General features: G+C 35.2%; 2 protein-coding genes across 2 annotated transcripts; one reads left to right on the top strand and one right to left on the bottom strand.

Annotated features, from left to right (window-relative positions):
• The first annotated feature begins 480 nt into the window (after positions 1 to 480).
• Positions 481 to 4,390, top strand: LOC139863308 (uncharacterized). The gene is made up of 6 exons (XM_071851945.1): positions 481 to 1,084; positions 1,961 to 2,211; positions 2,300 to 2,675; positions 3,474 to 3,605; positions 3,688 to 3,863; positions 4,113 to 4,390. The coding sequence occupies exons 1-6, from the start codon at positions 536 to 538 to the stop codon at positions 4,234 to 4,236; spliced, it is 1,608 nt and encodes a 535-aa protein (XP_071708046.1). The 5' UTR covers positions 481 to 535; the 3' UTR covers positions 4,237 to 4,390.
• Positions 4,391 to 5,494: 1,104 nt separating this feature from the next.
• Positions 5,495 to 7,162, bottom strand: LOC139863302 (uncharacterized). The gene is made up of 5 exons (XM_071851938.1): positions 6,914 to 7,162; positions 6,482 to 6,548; positions 6,052 to 6,100; positions 5,907 to 5,951; positions 5,495 to 5,561 (listed from the first exon to the last, which is right to left on the bottom strand). Exons 1-5 carry the CDS (start codon positions 7,160 to 7,162, stop codon positions 5,495 to 5,497), a joined length of 477 nt encoding a protein of 158 aa, XP_071708039.1.
• Between the last annotated feature and the right edge of the window lie 12,393 nt (positions 7,163 to 19,555).

Below are 19,555 nucleotides of genomic sequence, written 5' to 3'. Positions count from 1 at the left end.
TTCTTAAAATGGTATGGTCAAATGTTGATAAAATAACAATAACAATGATATGCTTTAAAGAAATGTTACATTGACAAAGACTTCGAGCATAATGATATGGCATAAAATATTGGAAAAAACTGAAATAAGTAATACTAATTAATTAATTAAATTAATCCATCCATAGATAAAAGTAATGTTTCAGTTTTTTGACAAAAAAAAAAAAAAAAAAAAAAAAAAAAAATCTCCTTATAATAAATATAAATATAAATATAAATAAAATAATAAATAATCTTATCTTATACAAAAAAAAAAAAAAAAAAAAAAAAAAAAAAAAAAAAAATCTTATTATCTGGAAGGAAAAATATGTAACGGCCTAAAAGGTTAGTTAATAAAGACGCAAATATGAGATTTATAAGGGGGTAAAGTGAAAATAGCATATCTCTTGCTATTTAGGGTGTTCTCTTCCCGCCAACTATCATCAAAAACCCTAGCCCCTCATTTTCTCCGTCCTGTAAACCCTAACAAAATCCCTTTCTCAAATTCATCACAAATAATGGAGGTCGAAGCCGTGAAATCAAACGTAGTTTTAATCCTCGATTACGGCTCACAATACACACACTTAATCACTCGCAGAATCCGAAGTTTATCAATCTTCTCCCTCTGCATTTCCGGCACTTCATCGCTCAAATCAATCACCGAACTAAACCCATCTGTAATCATCCTTTCCGGTGGTCCTCACTCCGTTCACGCGCCGGACGCGCCTAGTTTCCCGGACGGATTTGTGGAATATGTTGAGAAAAATGGGGTTTTTGTGTTGGGGATTTGTTATGGTTTGCAGTTGATTGTGCAGAAATTGGGTGGGGTAGTTGGTGTTGGGGAGAAACAGGAGTATGGTAGGATGGTGATTGAAGTTGTTAAGGATATTGGTGGATTGTATTTGGGGAAAAATGTTGGTGATAAGCAGGTGGTGTGGATGAGCCATGGTGATGAAGCTGTTAAGTTGCCGAGCGGTTTCGAAGTGGTGGCGAGAAGTGAACAGGGTGGGATTGCCGCAGTTGCGAATCCGAGTAGGCGGTTTTACGGGTTGCAATATCATCCTGAGGTATATATACTTGCAGGATATAGTGAATTTGGATGAATTGAAATGCAAAGCATGCAACTTTTTTGATATTGTTGTGGGTAATAGTGCTTGGTTATAAGCTTTATATTGATTGAAAACATTATAATATGCAAAAAGAATTAGGGTGCGTTTGATAAAACTGAATGATTTAGCGCTGAATGGATCAGAGCCTCTGAATAAAGTTTGTTCTGAATGAAAATAAATGAAAATAAGCTGTTTGATAATCGTTTTATTTGAACGATATCAATTGAGTAAAATTACCTTATTAACGTGTTACATGAATAAAAAATACAATATACTTGTTGGTTAAACGTTCTGAATATGATTTGAAAAGAATATTACAAGCTAATTAGGCTCTTAATGGTTAAAAAAGTATTTCAACTCTGAATGGTTCACCACTTAATTCTGAACCATTTAGCACCATATGTCTTCAGAGGTCAGAAACAAACACGTTGAATGCTGAATGGTTCATCGTTCAGCACTGAATCATCCCATTAAGAGACAAGAAAACGCAACCTTACTGTACTATAATTGCAGGATTAAGTACTGTGATGATTCATTTTTGTTAATGTCATCTTTTTTTTTTTTTTTTTGTATGTGTGTTCATTTTTTGATTTGAAATGACATGTAATATGGGTTAAAAAGGTGTAATTATTGTGATTTTTCAGTGCATTCATTTCTACATATCATATGATGAAGACAAGTGTTTTCTTATTAATTTACTAATGTGATATGATGCTCAAGATTATCTGCTTTAGTAACTAATGTTAATGAAAAATAAATTTATAATTTTTTTAGTTGAGATTCTGTAGGTGGGAAATGTATGTAACACTTTGTGTTCGTTTATTTCGTATGAAGGTGACACATTCACCGGAGGGAATGGAGCTTTTGCGTCATTTTCTTTTTGATATTTGTGGGGTCGCAGCTGGATGGAAAATGGAAGATGTAATGGAGGAGGAAATAAAGGTAATTAAAAGTATGGTGGGCCCTGATGATCATGTTATATGTGCATTATCTGGCGGTGTAGACTCTACTGTTGCAGCCACTCTTGTTCACAAGGCAATTGGTGATAGGTTGCATTGTATCTTTGTTGATAACGGGTTGCTAAGGTTAGATTTTGGGTTTTTCTTCTTACCATATGGATTGATGGTTTGATACATAGTATTATATTAATATGGTGAATGTGATAATATATAGATACAAGGAGCAAGAACGAGTCATGGGAACATTTGAAAAAGATCTTCATCTGCCTGTAACTTGTGTTGATGCTTCAGTGCAATTTCTTAGTGAGTTGAAAGGTGTTACGGATCCCGAGAAGAAAAGGAAAATTATCGGGAAGGAGTTTATATCAATTTTTGATGCATTTGCTCATGATTTAGAGAAAAAATTGGGGACGAAGCCTACTTATTTGGTTCAAGGAACTTTGTATCCAGATGTAATCGAATCTTGCCCACCACCCGGAAGTGGAAGAACACACTCTCACACAATTAAAAGCCATCATAACGTTGGTGGGCTTCCTAAAGATATGAAGTTGAAACTTATTGAACCACTTAAACTTTTATTCAAAGACGAGGTTTGCATTACGTTGTTAAATCCTTTAGTGTATAAAAACAAATATAAATATCCCACTTTGTTTCTATTTTAAAAGATATGGCACATTGATTAAAATGTGACCGAATTGGGGAAGTGTTCGTGCTATGTAACTAAGTTTCTTTTAGTTTATGAACATGGTTGTAAAAGTCACTAGTCGGTTGGGACGTTGCCAAGTCGAAGACTAGTCGGACTTCGTACAACTTTGACTTTAACTAGTATTTGACCGATATCAATCGAATAAGTCTGACTTCAACTAATTAATCTGATTTTGACATAGTAAATTGGACTTTCGAACACTTTGACCGAGTAAATGAGCCAAATCTGGAACTAGTCCCAACTAATCGGGGACTATGCCTAATCGGGGGACTTTTACAACCATGCATCTGTAAAGACTTGATCTTTCAAGGATATGGAATAAATTGGCTTAAAAGTCAAAATTCTTAAAGATTTTTTTCAGTGTAATAATCTGACCACCTGTATACCTGTTTAAAATGATAACTTGACATCTTTTGTGTAAAAAGAAGAGAAAAAGCTTTTATTGTGTCACTAACTTTTGACCGAGCTTTGTTTTGACACGGTTTTGGTAAAGTGTCTTAATTTACACAAATATCCTAAATGAGGAATATCGAAAGTTTGAGCTTTTTTTGGGTGAAAACCCCAAGTTGATTACCACCTAAAAAGCTAGTTAATTTGCTTCTTTAAGCTATAATAAACTTGAGCCAAATAGACAGTAAATGTGGGAATAGTATTATGTAACATGTTTTCTATTGTTGTGAAGGTTCGTGAGCTCGGGAAGATTTTGGATGTTCCGGCAGGGTTTTTGAAAAGGCATCCATTCCCGGGGCCGGGACTTGCTGTGAGAATTCCCGGTGATGTCACTCAAGGAAATGCATTGGATATACTTCGTCAGGTAAGATAATGAACTTAGGACATGTGTTACGCATGTGTTACATTTGTTCCAGATTTTAGTTTGTAATGATAATGTGTTGCAGGTGGATGAAATATTTATACAAGCAATAAAAGATGCTGGGATATATGATGAAATATGGCAGGCTTTTGCTGTATTTCTACCTATAAAAACAACAGGTGTTCAAGGAGATCAGAGGACTCATTCTAATGCAGTTGCACTTAGAGCCGTCACAAGTCAAGATGGCATGACTGCTGACTGGTAAGCACTCGTTTACTGGTGCTAACTGTTGACTTATAACTAGTTCTCTAGATATTTTGAAATGGAACTTTGACCTCTAAAGTCAACTTACTGACTTCTTTTGAAGGTTTTTGATTTGTTAGTGAAAAGTAAATACTTTGGTTACCTTGGTAATTTGCAAATTATTCCCTTTCTGCGTTAAGTTTATGCATTTGATCATTTTTTTACTTTTTTGATGTCACAAGTCTGTTGAACATTTTGAATTTTCAGGTACTATTTTGAGCATAAGTTTCTAGACGATGTAGCAAGGAAAATCTGTAATAGTGTTCGTGGAGTGAACCGAGTTTGTCTAGACATCACGTCGAAGCCTCCATCAACTATAGAATGGGAATGAATGATACCTAGGGTTTCCTATGGTTGACTAAATACAAGTCAAGATTTTGCCCAAGTATGTGAAATTAGCAAATTTTGTGGAGGGGACAACAATTTTCAGTCCATTTGCATGTAAGGAATTATGCAGACGTTGATATGTTGACATTCTGTAGCTGTATTTTTGTTTTATAAAGTATAATAATAATATTTCTTTTCCTGCTTCCCATTCTGTCTTGGTTTATGTTTGAAAATTTTGTACTTCCAAGTTTTAATTTAGTCGTTGCAGATTAAATAAGATAATTAAATCAGGAAAGTAGCTTAAAATGTCATTGAAGACGAGACCATTTTTTGAGTTTTTGGCAAAATGTAGTACAGTATTAACAATATTGAAAAGTAGACTATGAATTATAGTCTGTGAACCAGCCTCTTAAGACCATTTGAACAGAGATGGCCTCTTTCGATGCATATTTAAACTTCAAAACAGCAATTGCTAAAGTCAAAATAAAGTGATGACCTTGTATGGGAACATTATTTTCACACTAGAAACAAATTTGAGAATGTGCTGATTTGCGAGGTTTTATGCAGACGCAAACTGACAAAAGTTCTTAGCTTTACGCCCCATAGCTTGATAATCATTAGCACGAGATGAATCATTAGTGATATTTTTGTCTAAAGCAGAAACTTGGGGAAGTAATCTTTCTTTACTCTATGTTTTCAGTTCTTCTTGAGAGTGTTTCATTCTGGGTGGAGAAATGACTTGTCTTTATTCTCGGATAGAGGAATGATTGTCTACATCTCACCTCCCCATACACCACTCATGTGGTATTGGGTTTTGTTATTGTTATTGTGTTGTATGTTTTCAGTTCTCCAAAATACATAGCTGACTTGGTGAAATAGTGAAATTGAATACACTTGGATGAATTTGCATTGGCACAAGCTAATGTCTCATTCTCAAGTTTCAAAATCATCTCTCTATTTGAATAGAAAGATCAAGTATGAGATAATTAAACTGGGTGAGACTGAGAATCTAAATTTTTTATAGTCCTTTGATCCATAATCTGGGATTTTTTGAACCGTAAACAAATACCAAAAAAAAATCGATGTTGCGGCCAAACAATTCATAAGAAACTCAACTACTACTATCAACAATAATAAATAAATATTTAATAAAAAACGATACAAGGATTTTATTATAGAAAAAAGTACTTTTCTGTGGCGTGCCGATACACATAATCAAAAATCAATGCAACATTCATCTCAACAAAAGTTGAAGATGAACATCAAGGAAGACGAACAAGGCTATTCACAGCAGTATCCAAAGCATCAACAGTTCTGCGTAGTGTTTTCCTTTGCAAGGGTCAAGAAAATCCAATTCCAGTATGTGTATACCATTCACAGGGATCACATTTTAGTAACAGCCATAGACATTGGCAAATTATTGAACACCCTAAATACCATTACCATTTTCACAAGGTGTTTTTTCCAAACAATTACTATTGTGTAATTGGTGGTTTTGCTCCTTAGTTACTTGCTAAGGAGTTGAGTAATGAATTTCGCCGTTACAAAAAAAAATTACTATTGTGTGTATCAGTATATGTGATTATCAATCCACCACCTTAGATAATTAGCTTATAAACAGTCAGAGACACACAAACATGAGACACAAGCATAAGAATTAAGAATAAAGGATACAATTGCATGGCTAAGGTGTCGATGCCTCTCATTTCTTCATTTAATCTGCATCACACAAATGAAAACAAAGTAAATGTATGATGGCTCACTAGGTTAGTAGCCATCAGTGAAATAAATGAGAAGACCGTGAAAATGATGTTCATACCTGAGACACGAGTTTATGTAAAGATTCCCTTTTGTTGCAGAATCCAGTGCTGCAGAGTAATGCAAGATATTGATTAAGATTACTACATCAGTCATGGCTAAGTATGTAATAAACATGATTCAAAAGTCAAGTCTTATCATGAAAAGTCACTAAAAATTTTAAGGGGGAACAAAGTAAAAATATGTATAATTATCTTCATAACCACATCAACACTAAGATCTGTTCAAGGAATTATATCATAGTCTTGTATTAAAAGATTGACATAGAAAGCTTTCTAGCAAAATCATTCTCCCATATTAGAATGCTACGTGTACATCATAAAGGGTAGTTTCAGTTTATTCATAGACCTCTAAATGGGCATGTTCTCTATATGTAAGGATTCACAAAAGGTTTTTAATAAATTGTAGCGAATGCTGATTTTGTCAAGTACCAGATTCTTGAAGACGGCCAGCAGCATCACTAAAGCACTGTACATGATCAACCGAACGGCTGGTAGCCTAAAACATGCATAAACAATCTCATCAGTAGATATATAATATGAGCAAGCAAGCAAGTCTAAATCCACAACCAGTCTTACAACATTAAGTGTTAACAAACTGAGTCATGATATTATTGAATGAGTTATACATAGTTTGGTTTATACAGCAGCTTCAACACATATTTCGAGAATAAACTTCAATTAATTATCAATGTAAAATCATCATGACTATAGTTACAATTACAGCAAAAATGAAATGTAAACAGATTCCAGTTACTTCTATAAGCTGCACAACTATACAATATACAGTTTCAGTTCAAATTAACTGGGGTAGTAAAATTAAGGTTAAAAACATAATTGAAAAATGAGTGAGTGCGTAGGTACCTGAGAGAGAGATAGACGAAGAGAGGAGAATAGTGATTGGAAGCTATCGGCGATTGCGAGTGAGTCTCGTTCAACAATCTCCACTGCTTTCAGGATCTCCGATTGAGAGATTGATGAAGATGAAGAAGATAATAACGATTGATCCGTTTCTGTTATAGTTGGATCGCTGTTAGCGTGATGATGGTGTTGAGGAATTTGATGCTCTAGGGTTGCTGAACTGGTTGCTTCTTCTTCTTCTTTGGGTTCCATTTTCTACAGTATCTTTTTTCGTTGATTATGTTTCTTTTTATGTTAGGGATTATGAAATTATGAAATTAGGCTTTAGGATTTTAAAACCTTTGTGACAATATGAAGAACAACTTTATGGTTTTTGTTAACTCTTAATTATATTAAATTGTTATAATAATAATAATAATATAGATATGGATAGTCAATTTTGGTGTATACATATAGTCAATTTTGGTACACAAAGTATGTATTTTTATATTGAGATTTTAAGCTATAAATACTCATGAATGCAAGCATTAAACTTGCACCATTTCTCACACTTACAAAGTGTTTCTTTCTTTCTCTCCATTATCATCTTTGTTCTTACACTTCATTATTAGTATTCTAAATCAAGAATCAAATCACTAAAGGTAGTTATAAGCCTACTGAATTATAACATCAAGAATCAAACCACTAAAGGTAGTTATAAGCCTACTGAATTATAACATCAAGAATCAAACCACTAAAGGTAGTTATAAGCCTACTGAATTATAAAACGTTATCAGCACGATAATCTTAATACTAAATATGGTTGGCTCTGCCACCAAAATGATATATGGTCGGTTATACCACCAAAATGATATATGGTCGGTTATACCACCAGAATGATATAGGTCGGTTATACCACCTGAAAAAATATATGGTCGACACTGTCGCCAAATTTTCATTTATGTTTACTAATATTTATATTTTTGTTATATAACATTTATTTATGATTGCTTACACATGGTCGACACTGTCACCTACTTATCATTTATGTTATATTAAATTTATGTTTAATGTTTATATACTTATGAATATAAATTGACTCTAATTTATCATGATGTTTGTTTTAATTTTTGATAATAGAAAATGTCGAATCTGGAAAAGCTTAAATTTACTCCTTTAGAATCAACTGGAAACAACTACATGCCATGGGTTATAAAAGTAAAAATGCATCTTAAATCAATGGGCATTCTTGAAACCATAAATGAAAACAACACTTGTTCTGAAAAAGAACAAGCTACGGCATGTTGCTTTATTCATCAACATATTGATGAATGCTTACAAAATAATTATGTGACTGTAGAAGATCCCCATGTTTTATGGGAAGGTCTCAAAAGCAGATTCAATAATCAAAGAGAAATTTTACTTCCAGCTGCAATGGAACAATGGAGAACATTAAGGTTCCAAGACTTTAAGAAAGTAAATGAATACAGCTCAGCTCTGTATAATACATGTTCACAACTTAAATTCTGTGGACATGAAATTAGTGATGCAGACATGATGGAGAAAACTTTCTCCACAATGAATGCTGCAAACATCACAGTGCAAAGAAATTTGAGAATGCTAAAGTTCAAAACATATCCTGAACTTAATTCATATCTCTTAGTTGCAGAGCAAAATGATGAGCTATTAATGAAAAATCAGCAATCCCGTCCTACTGGTACACTTGCAATCCCTGAAGCAAATACTGCAAATAATTATAAACAGGGACAAGGACGCGGGCAAGGTCGTGGTTATAATAACCATCACCATCATCATGCCAAAAGCCATAACTATGGTAGAAACCATCCTTATGGTAATGGTAATGGGTGTGGACGTGGTCGTGGTTGTGGCCGTGGTGGTCAAAGAAATAGTAATCCACGAAAATATAAATATCAACCACAAAACAAGCCCATTAAACAAGATGTTGAAGAAAATTCTTCTAAAAATTCTGAAGAATCTTGCTACAGATGTGGTAGAATGGGCCACTGGGCTAATACTTGCCGAACATCTAAACATCTTGTTAAGATGTATCAGGATTCGTTGAAAGGTAAAGAAAAGGAAGTAAATTTTGTGGATAATATTGATCCAACAGTCACTGAGAAACCATCTGATTTATATGAAGATTTCTTGAATGTTTAAGTTGTGTGTCTTTTGAAAAATAAACGATTTAATATCGTCTGTCTTTGTCATTATGTTTGCTAAATGTTTCAGTACTATCTATTTGCGTTTAAAATATTGTGTAATATTAATGTACTCACTATTTATTTCTTATATATGAAGTTCAATATGAATTTTGATGGAATACAACATCAATCAAGTGGTGGAGATCTCTGTATAGCAGACAGTGGAACTACACACACTATACTTAAATCCGAGAAATATTTTATTGATCTAAAACCAACGGAAGGAACTATACATACAATATCAGGACCTGCTAACTTGATAAAAGGGATAGGAAAGGCAAATTTCATACTACCAAATGGTACAAAATTTTTAATAAATGATGCCTTATTTTCTCCCAAGTCAAGCAGAAATTTATTGAGTTTCTCCGACATATACCTTAACGGGTATGATTATCAGTCAGTGACAACAGAAAATGAGAAATATTTAAGTATCACTGACAAGAGTCATGTGGTTGAAAAACTGCCAAGACTTAGTTCTGGATTACATTATACACATATAAATGTACCAGAAATACATATGGTAGTTAACGAAAAATATATTGATCCTGGTGTATTCAGTTTATGGCATAACAGATTAGGCCATCCAGGATCAACAATGATGAAAAGGATTATTGAATGTACTCATGGACATCCACTAAAGGATAGAAAAATCCATCATGATACAATGGTTCCATGTACATCTTGCTCTCTTGGAAAATTGATAACTAGACCCTCACCACTTAAGGTTGAGAAAGAATCACCAATGTTTCTTGAAAGAATTCAAGGTGATATATGTGGACCAATTCATCCACCATGTGGACCATTTAGATATTTCATGGTTCTAATAGACGCATCTAGCAGATGGTCTCATGTTTGTCTGTTATCAAGCCGTAATGTGGCATCTGCAAAATTTCTTGCCCAAATTATTAAATTGAGAGCTCATTTTCCTGATTACACCATTAAAAGGGTGAGACTTGATAATGCTGGTGAATTTACATCTCAAGCATTTAATGACTATTGCATGTCTATAGGAATTGTTGTTGAACATTCTGTTGCTCATGTGCATACACAAAATGGTTTAGCCGAGTCATTGATTAAACGTTTACAGTTAATCGCTAGACCATTGATAATGAGAACAAAACTCCCTGTATCTATATGGGGTCATGCAATTTTACATGCTGCTGCATTGATTCGCATCAGACCAAGTGCAAGTCATAAATATTCCCCCCTACAACTTGCTTTTGGTCAAGAGCCAAATATTTCCCATCTTAGAACATTTGGTTGTGCAGTGTATGTTCCAATTGCGACACCACAACGTACAAAAATGGGTCCTCAAAGGAGGTTGGGAATATATGTTGGATATGAAACATCTTCAATATTAAGGTATATTGAACCTATGACAGGTGACGTTTTTACAGCACGTTTTGCTGATTGTCATTTTAATGAAACATTGTTCCCTAGATTAGGGGGAGAAATGAAAAATAAAGAAAATGATGTTTCATGGTGTGAACCTCAATTAAAGTATCTTGATCCTCGCACAAAAGAATGCGAGACAGAAGTTCAAAAGATAATGCATATACAAGAACTTGCAAATCAATTGCCTGATGCATTTACAGATACAAAAACGGTGACAAAATCATATATACCAGCAGTAAATACTCCAGCTCGAATTGAAATTCCAAAAGCTGGCAATAACGTCACTCATGAATCTTTGCCACGTCAGAAACGTGGAAGACCAATCGGTTCAAAGGATAAAAATCCTCGAAAAAGAAAATCAGCTGATAATGAAGTAAAAGAAAGTGTTCAAGAAGAACCACAAATCAGTACTCCTACTGCAGAGGAGATTGATGATGTCAATACAGAAATTGCAATCAATTATGCATATTCAAAAATATTATGGAACCGAAATGAAATGAAAAATCTTGATGAGAAATTTTCATTTAATGTTGCATATGACATCATGAATAATGATGATGATCCAGAACCAACATCTATGGTTGAATGTCAAAATAGACATGATTGGGCTCAATGGAAAGAAGCAATACGAGCTGAATTAGAATCACTCAATAAAAGAAAAGTTTTCGGATCCATCATTCTCACTCCTAAAGATGTGAAACCTGTAGGATACAGATGGATTTTTGTCCGAAAAAGAAATGAGAAAAATGAAGTTACAAGGTATAAAGCTAGACTTGTAGCTCAAGGTTTTTCTCAAAGACCGGGAATTGATTATGAAGAAACTTATTCTCCTGTTATGGATGTAATTACTTTTAGGTACTTAATCAGTCTGGCAGTTTCTAAAAATTTAGAAATGCATCTCATGGATGTTGTGACTGCTTATCTATATGGATCACTTGATAGTGATATATATATGAAGATACCTGAAGGATTTAAGGTACCAGAAGCATCAAATACAAAACCCAAAGAAATGTATTCGATTAAATTACAAAGATCTTTATATGGGTTAAAACAATCGGGACGTATGTGGTATAACCGATTAAGTGATTACTTGATAAGCAAAGGGTATACAAATAATCTTACTTGCCCTTGTGTTTTCATTAAGAAAACAACATCCGGATATGTGATCATAGCTGTTTATGTTGATGATCTTAACATCATAGGTACAAATAAAGAGATCCATGAAGCCATTCAACTTCTAAAGAAAGAATTTGAAATGAAAGATCTCGGAAAAACCAAGTATTGCCTTGGTTTACAAATTGAGCATATGCCTAATGGTTTACTTGTACATCAAACAACATATACTGAAAAGATTTTGAAACGTTTCAATATGGACAAGGCAAAACCATTAAGTACTCCTATGGTTGTTAGATCACTCAATGTTGAAGCTGATCCATTTCGTCCATGTGAAGATCAAGAAGACATTCTTGGACCAGAAGTACCATATCTTAGTGCAATTGGAGCTCTTATGTATCTTACAAATTGTACAAGACCTGACATTTCTTTTGCAGTTAATTTGTTGGCAAGGTTCAGCTCTGCTCCTACCAAAAGACACTGGAATGGGATCAAACACATATTTCGATACCTTCGAGGAACTACTGATTTAGGATTATTTTATTCTAACGAATCAAAACAAGATTTGGTTGGTTATGCAGATGCAGGTTATTTATCTGATCCACATAAAGCTAAATCTTAAACTGGATATGTATTCCTAAATGGAGGTACTGCAATATCATGGCGTTCTCAAAAACAAACACTTGTTGCTACATCGTCAAATCATGCCGAAGTGATTGCATTACATGAAGCTACTCGAGAATGTTTTTGGTTGAGATCAATGACACAACTCATTACTGATTCTTGTGGACTAGAACGCGATAAAAGTCCAACAACTATCTATGAAGATAATGCAGCTTGCATAGCACAGATGAAAGAAGGGTATATCAAAAGTGACCGAACAAAACACATACCACCTAGATTCTTCTCATACACTCAAAATCTCATTAAGGACAACCAGATTGAAATGAGATATGTGCAATCTAGCAAAAACTCTGCTGATCTTTTCACGAAAGCACTTCCAACTGCTATTTTCAGAACACACGTTCATAACATTGGCATGAGACATGTTCAAAAGATGTAACAGCTGAAGCGATGTCTACTTGAGGGGGAGTCAACTCCATGCTGCACTCTTTTTCCCTTAGCTAAAGTTTTTTCCCACTGGGTTTTCTTTAGCAAGGTTTTTAACGAGGCAGTAATTTATAGTTGATCTTCAACAAAATAAAATTGCTATCCAAGGGGGAGTGTTATAATAATAATAGTAATATAGATATGGATAGTCAATTTTGGTGTATACATATAGTCAATTTTGGTACACAAAGTATGTATTTTTATATTGAGATTTTAGGCTATAAATACTCATGAATGCAAGCATTAAACTTGCACCATTTCTCACACTTACAAAGTGTTTCTTTCTTTCTCTCCATTATCATCTTTGTTCTTACACTTCATTATTAGTATTCTAAATCAAGAATCAAATCACTAAAGGTAGTTATAAGCCTACTGAATTATAACATCAAGAATCAAACCACTAAAGGTAGTTATAAGCCTACTGAATTATAACATCAAGAATCAAACCACTAAAGGTAGTTATAAGCCTACTGAATTATAACATAAATGAAATTTAAACAATTTACACGTTTGAATCACATATAATGTTGAATAGATTCGATGCTGAAACATTCAAAGTTGAATAACTTTCTTAGCTATTAATCACTTAAATTTTATGTAATATCTTTCTTAAATCATATTCGAAATACTTAGCAAACTAGTATACTAAACATTTATTTATTCAAGTTAATAAGATGTTTTTATCGATTCATATCATTTATTTAAAATGATTATCAAATAGTTTATTTTTATTCATAATTAAGTTCGTTCAGAAACTGTGAATCAATCAAATAATGCATCATTCAACACTAAATCACTGAGTTTTATCCAACGCAGTCTTAAATTAAAATTCAAATATCGATAATAATTACTAATTTAATTATAATAATTAATAATGATAGCTAATGATAATAATGATAATAATAATAATGATAATGATAATGATAATGATAATAATGAAATGATAAAAAATACTCTTTTTATCAAAATATTTTGTTTTGACTTTTGTAATTATTATTTTTTAATTTTATCTTTTTTTTATTTGTTTATAAACTTTATGAGAATGAAAACATAATTTCACTTCATTTATATAATTTTCTACAAATATCCTATGACTCAACAAAATTATTAAAAGTAATGATGAAAAATCTTTTAAGAAGAAAATTGGTAGTTTTAATTTTATTTTTCATATTTATCCTTATTATAAATTGTTAAACATTAAAAGCATAGATATGGAACTATTATGTGTAATAATTGTAAGATTAGAAGGTTAAATGTACGCCCTTACGCATACATTAGAAAATCTCATTGTGTTGCTATTATTATTGCTGGTGGTGCTTCTAAATTTATAACAATAAGCTTCAGCTACAGCTACATTTTACTAAACACTTATTAAAATACTTCACGTTCCAGTTATAAGCTCCAGCTCTATCTAGTACACCAAACACACACATAAAAGGCTAGAATTGGAATTTCGGTGATGTTTTAGTGTTATTTTGATTAAATGAAATTTATTTTGAAACATATATAATATATAAATATACTAGTTTTATGAGCACGTGCGTTGCACAGAAACCTAAAAAAATCAATTATAAAAAACATCTTATAAGCCCGTTCGTTGAATGAAGTCGTAAAAAATAATTAATCATAAATTATAAAAATAAAAATTAATGATACCGCAACCCGCATGCGCATTCTATACGTATGCGGGCAATCACTAGCGTGCGTACGTATGTACTTTATATGCGGTATGCTGTAACGACCCAACCCGTATTAAAACCGGCCCATAAAATTTTTTCCTTTTAATACGCGTTAAATAATACTTTAGGACCCAATTGTGTTTCCATAAACATCTTTTATACAATAGAAGGTTTAATAAACCTTAAAACATTTAATACATTGATTAATTGTCCAAACGGACATACACGACCCGACTAGTTTAGTTTCCAACCAAAACCGAGCATGGTGATTTGGGACTACGCTACCCAAATCCTAAGCGAATACAAAAACAAGATCTTCTAAGCAACCTAGCCAAGATCTCTAATTCCCAAGCTTACCCGAGCCGCCAAGCATGCGAACCTATAAAAATAGCAACAACGAGAGGGTAAGCTAACGCTTAGTGAATGATAATATACTACATACATATATATGTATAATATTGACACGCCACACAATATCAAATACCGCATACCGAAGCATCCATGAATAAGGCAACTACACTAAGCATACCGTACTATCTCTAAGCAACAAGCTAAAGATATCAACAAAATATAAGTTCACCAACGACGATGTGAACAACGCCAAATAAGCTACACACGGAGGGTTAGCTACATCACAACAATACGTCAATATATATATATATATATATATATATATATATATATATATATATATATATATATATATATATATATATATAACAATATATAAACGCCCACGGTTAACCAATCGTAAAAAGGAATGGTACTCGAATTTCCCATCAGTGTTCATAACAACCGTTAGTGTACAACACATATATCACTAACCCTTGAACAACACATATCCGTTTATAAAATCATTAGTGTACAACACATATAACACTAAATTGGACAACACATATCCATTCATAAATCATTAGTGTACAACACATATAACACTAAATTGGACAACACATATCCATTCATAAATCATTAGTGTACAACATATATAACACTAAATTGGACAACATATATCCATTCGTAAAACCGTTAGTGTACAACGCATATATCACTAACTTGGACAACACATATCCATATAATAAACCGTTAGCATACAACGCATATATCGATAACTCGGACAATATACATCCGTTCATAAAGGCCGTCAGTGTACAACGACATATATCACTAACTTGGACAACACATATCCGTTCACACAAATAAATACATTACAGTATATACATACATGTATACTTATTCCACTCACAACCACGTGTGATAACGTACACCCAAAGTGTGTACTTAGGCAAAGGTGGTCAACCAAAACGCACAACCGTGCCAATTGGACCCATACACAAGTCCATCAAATCCACCTACATGTGAAGTGAGCTCTATAGCCGAGAATCACTTCACCCGACCCGTACCCATCCTACACATACATATGCATATAGGATATTAACACTCACCATGTCGCCTTGAAGAAATGCTTCCAAGTAATCCGCAACTCGTCAATGGAAAGTACCTAATCCATTATCACAAATTCAACAACACACTTAGATTGGATCTACAAACCAACCCAATTTGACACTTAGTGCAAATTCGACCCAAATGCACTTCCAAGGACAAACCGTGCCCAAACTAACCAATAATCACTAACACAAGTGATAATGGTCCTAATATGCCAATTAAACCCGAACACAAGTGTTAAACACTTATCGTTCTCAAAATCGCCCATAAACCCTAATTTTGACCCATAAGGTCAAAATCTCACCATTTACAAGTTTTGACACCAAAACATGTTTAACTCGGTTTTATACTTCAACTTAATCCATTTTAAGTTTACAAACCTCATCGAATCGACATTCGGGTCGTAATCCTCAACAAACCCTAATTTTGACTCTAGTCAAAATTAGTCAACCACGAAAACCCTAAAAGTCTCCAAAACACCAATAATCACTAATGCTAGTGATTTTACACCATTTACAAGTTTTAAACATGGTTAAATCATTAACCAACCCAAAACCCGCCTCTAACACTTACAAACCCGAATCTTGGTGTTAATCTCCAATTAACAACTAAATGGGTTCCATCTATGAATCATACAATCAAATGCCCCAAATTTGAATGATGGACACGAAAATGAAATTTGGAGTTAGAGCTTACCACTAGTATCACCGTGTAGCCAAGAACGAGGAGAACAAACTTGTCAACTACGCCAAAGATCAAATCCCGCTTCTTCCTTTCCAAAAATCCCTTTGAAATCAAATGGGTGTTTGAGTTTTTGAGAGGAAAATGAAATGAAAAGGAAAATGAAATAAGGAAATGAAATGGATGGATGAGGTTAAAGCCTCAAATCTGGCTCAAACGTGAAATGACCAAATTACCCTTGAACCTTATTTAAAATTACAAGAATCTGGTACCAGTTTGCCCGTATCGCCGCTCCGCAGCCTTAAATGTCGCGCCGCGACATTTGCCTAGTTCTGGGATCTTTTTTTGTCAAGCTTCTGATCTGGATTCCAGTTAAATGCCGCGCCGCGGCCTCCTTTGTTGCGCCGCGACACACAGCATGATCTGAGTCATTTTCTTGCATACAAGACCTCGACACCCAAACATGTCCCGAACCCTTCATAAGCCTATCGTACATACACAATACACCTATAAATCATGTACGGGGAAAAACGGGGTGTTACAACTCTCCCCCACTTAGCCTCGATCACGGGTGATCCTCGTCACTTAACCAAACGGACCACACTTCACGGTCCTCAAACATAAGTCCCAACCGACTTTCCTAAGCAATTCTTCCCAATGAATTGCCTTCGACAACTAAATCGTCACCCGCGATTTATCAATTCCACAATCCGAGCACTAAAACTTGCTCAATCCCTCCCATCGGGAAATTCAACCAATCTCGTACCGAGATATCGATCCCTTAGCGGACCTTTACCGAGTACAATGCTAAAAGCAACCAGCCTAAACCTAAGGTCAACAACCCGAAACGATGAAGACCGAACCAAACGAATCCTTACGGATAACACCAATCACTATACATACCTCGTAGTGCGCAACACAACCAATACGCCCCTACCGTAACATCATAATCCACGGCTAAAACCAATAGCGCCCAAAACGACTATGGAAACGCAAATCCCAAGGTGTACCAAATCAACTATCGTTACACCCGTAGCAACATGTGAGCGAAACACGGATATCGCTCACTAATCATACAACATGGTCCTCACGACCCCACCATCGGAGTATAAATCCACCGTTAGTTCACACAATGTGGTCCTTACGACCCCACCATTGGCGTATAAAACAACCAATAGATCACACATCCAACAACATGAAGGCTGGCAGAAAACTACACGCGACCCACTTCCTAAATCTCAACACCGGATGAAGTTAGCAGACCCCATCAACGGTCATGCTTCACCGATATAACACTACACCCATGATGAAGTCAGCGGACCCCGAAGGTCATGCTTCACCAATCAACGATCTCATGATGAAGTCAGCGGACCCCGAAGGTCATTCTCCACCAATCAACGATCCCATGATGAAGTCAGCGGACCCTGAAGGTCATGCTTCATCAATCACCAGTACCATGATGAAGTCAGCGGACCCCGTAGGTCATGCTTCATCAATCAACGCCCTTTTGGCCTCGAACGACGAGTAGCGTAACATCGCGCTCTGCTACGCCATAGTGAATCCTAACGGATACAGCTAACCATTCACATAATCGAGCAAGAACCACCTATATCAAACATAGGCACAAAACATTAATTCTCTAAAAGAGGATCTGATACGCACATCCCTTAACCGAGGGATTTCACCTTGCTCGCCATACCCGTCCATTATCTCTCAACGAGATTTACCACATTACCACCTTGGTGATAATTCAAATCCAAAAATCATAGGTACAATTTAACCGAAATTGTACTCTACCACAAATCAACCAAATCTAGGTCCCGACACAAATTTCGGATCTACCAAAAGCATTGTCCGAAATCTCACACTAAAACCTCCGCGTGCGGGAGTGTAACTCCCCCACTTGGAACTACGTTCCATAACCGCATCTCGTACACCCGTACAATGCTACCAAAGGTAGACTTTACCAATAATTGGGTTCATACGGCCCATCACCATCTCTTGCTCTAGCCTTGAGCACACGAAGGATTTCAATCAATCCTTAAACACTTCGAACAAAAAGTGTACCACGATTACACAAACCACACCCTCGCAATCATCTAATTGCTCTAGTTTGTCAATTTCCACCTAGTCACTCATGTACCTAAGGGTTTCACTCCGGTACCCTAAGTACAATGTAACCACAACACAATCGGAGTCGAACACCACGCTAGTAGGTATAAAAGAGGCACCAAATGTCGCGTCTCGTAGACTCCTTTACCAACATACATCGAGATCAACACTCAATTTCAAGAGTTTCAATCCACTCGACGAATCTCATGGTTTATCAACTTCAACACGAAAGCGAACACGCGCTTAACGACCGAACACCAAAACCCATTTCCATGGTTTGGTAGAAACATTTCCCAAATACTAAGGAATGCTTGGTGGCACCAAGTCTTACGCCCTTCGCCCGACAATCATCGTCACCATTGGGTACTTCCATTAGGAACGTCACCCATAACAACAACATGCACAACACAATGCATTTAATAAACTCAAACTCAATGGCGCATAATAAATAATCAAAGGACATATTTATTAAAATGAAACGTACCTTAACGTCTCCTTGCCGCACCCGTCCCCACTAACTTGGGACATTCTGACTTACGATGTCCTTCTGCTTGGCAATTGAAGCACACCATGCCATCACTCTTTGGTACCGAACATTTCCAAGACTTGTGACACCTCATGCCACAATTGTAACATCTAGATGCACTAGAATCCGGTATACCCGTCCGCGTACCACCCGTGCTCACACTCGGACCCTTAGTCCTCTTACTCGGAGCACCATACGAAACAACCCTTCTCTCACTTGAAGGTTCACCCTTCTTTGATCGTGAATACGACTCGAAACCTCTAGCCACGGCGAATAATTCCGCAAACAATTTCGCGTGACCCCGGTTAATCTTATTCTTCAAGTCATCATTCAAGGTTCGATAGAAATCTTGCATCAACAAATTATCATTCCCCAAATACTCCGG

The sequence above is a fragment of the Rutidosis leptorrhynchoides genome, chromosome 1 (assembly GCF_046630445.1).
Source record: "Rutidosis leptorrhynchoides isolate AG116_Rl617_1_P2 chromosome 1, CSIRO_AGI_Rlap_v1, whole genome shotgun sequence".
Taxonomy (NCBI): Eukaryota; Viridiplantae; Streptophyta; class Magnoliopsida; order Asterales; family Asteraceae; genus Rutidosis; species Rutidosis leptorrhynchoides.
This window is presented reverse-complemented; position numbering and strand designations above follow the sequence as displayed.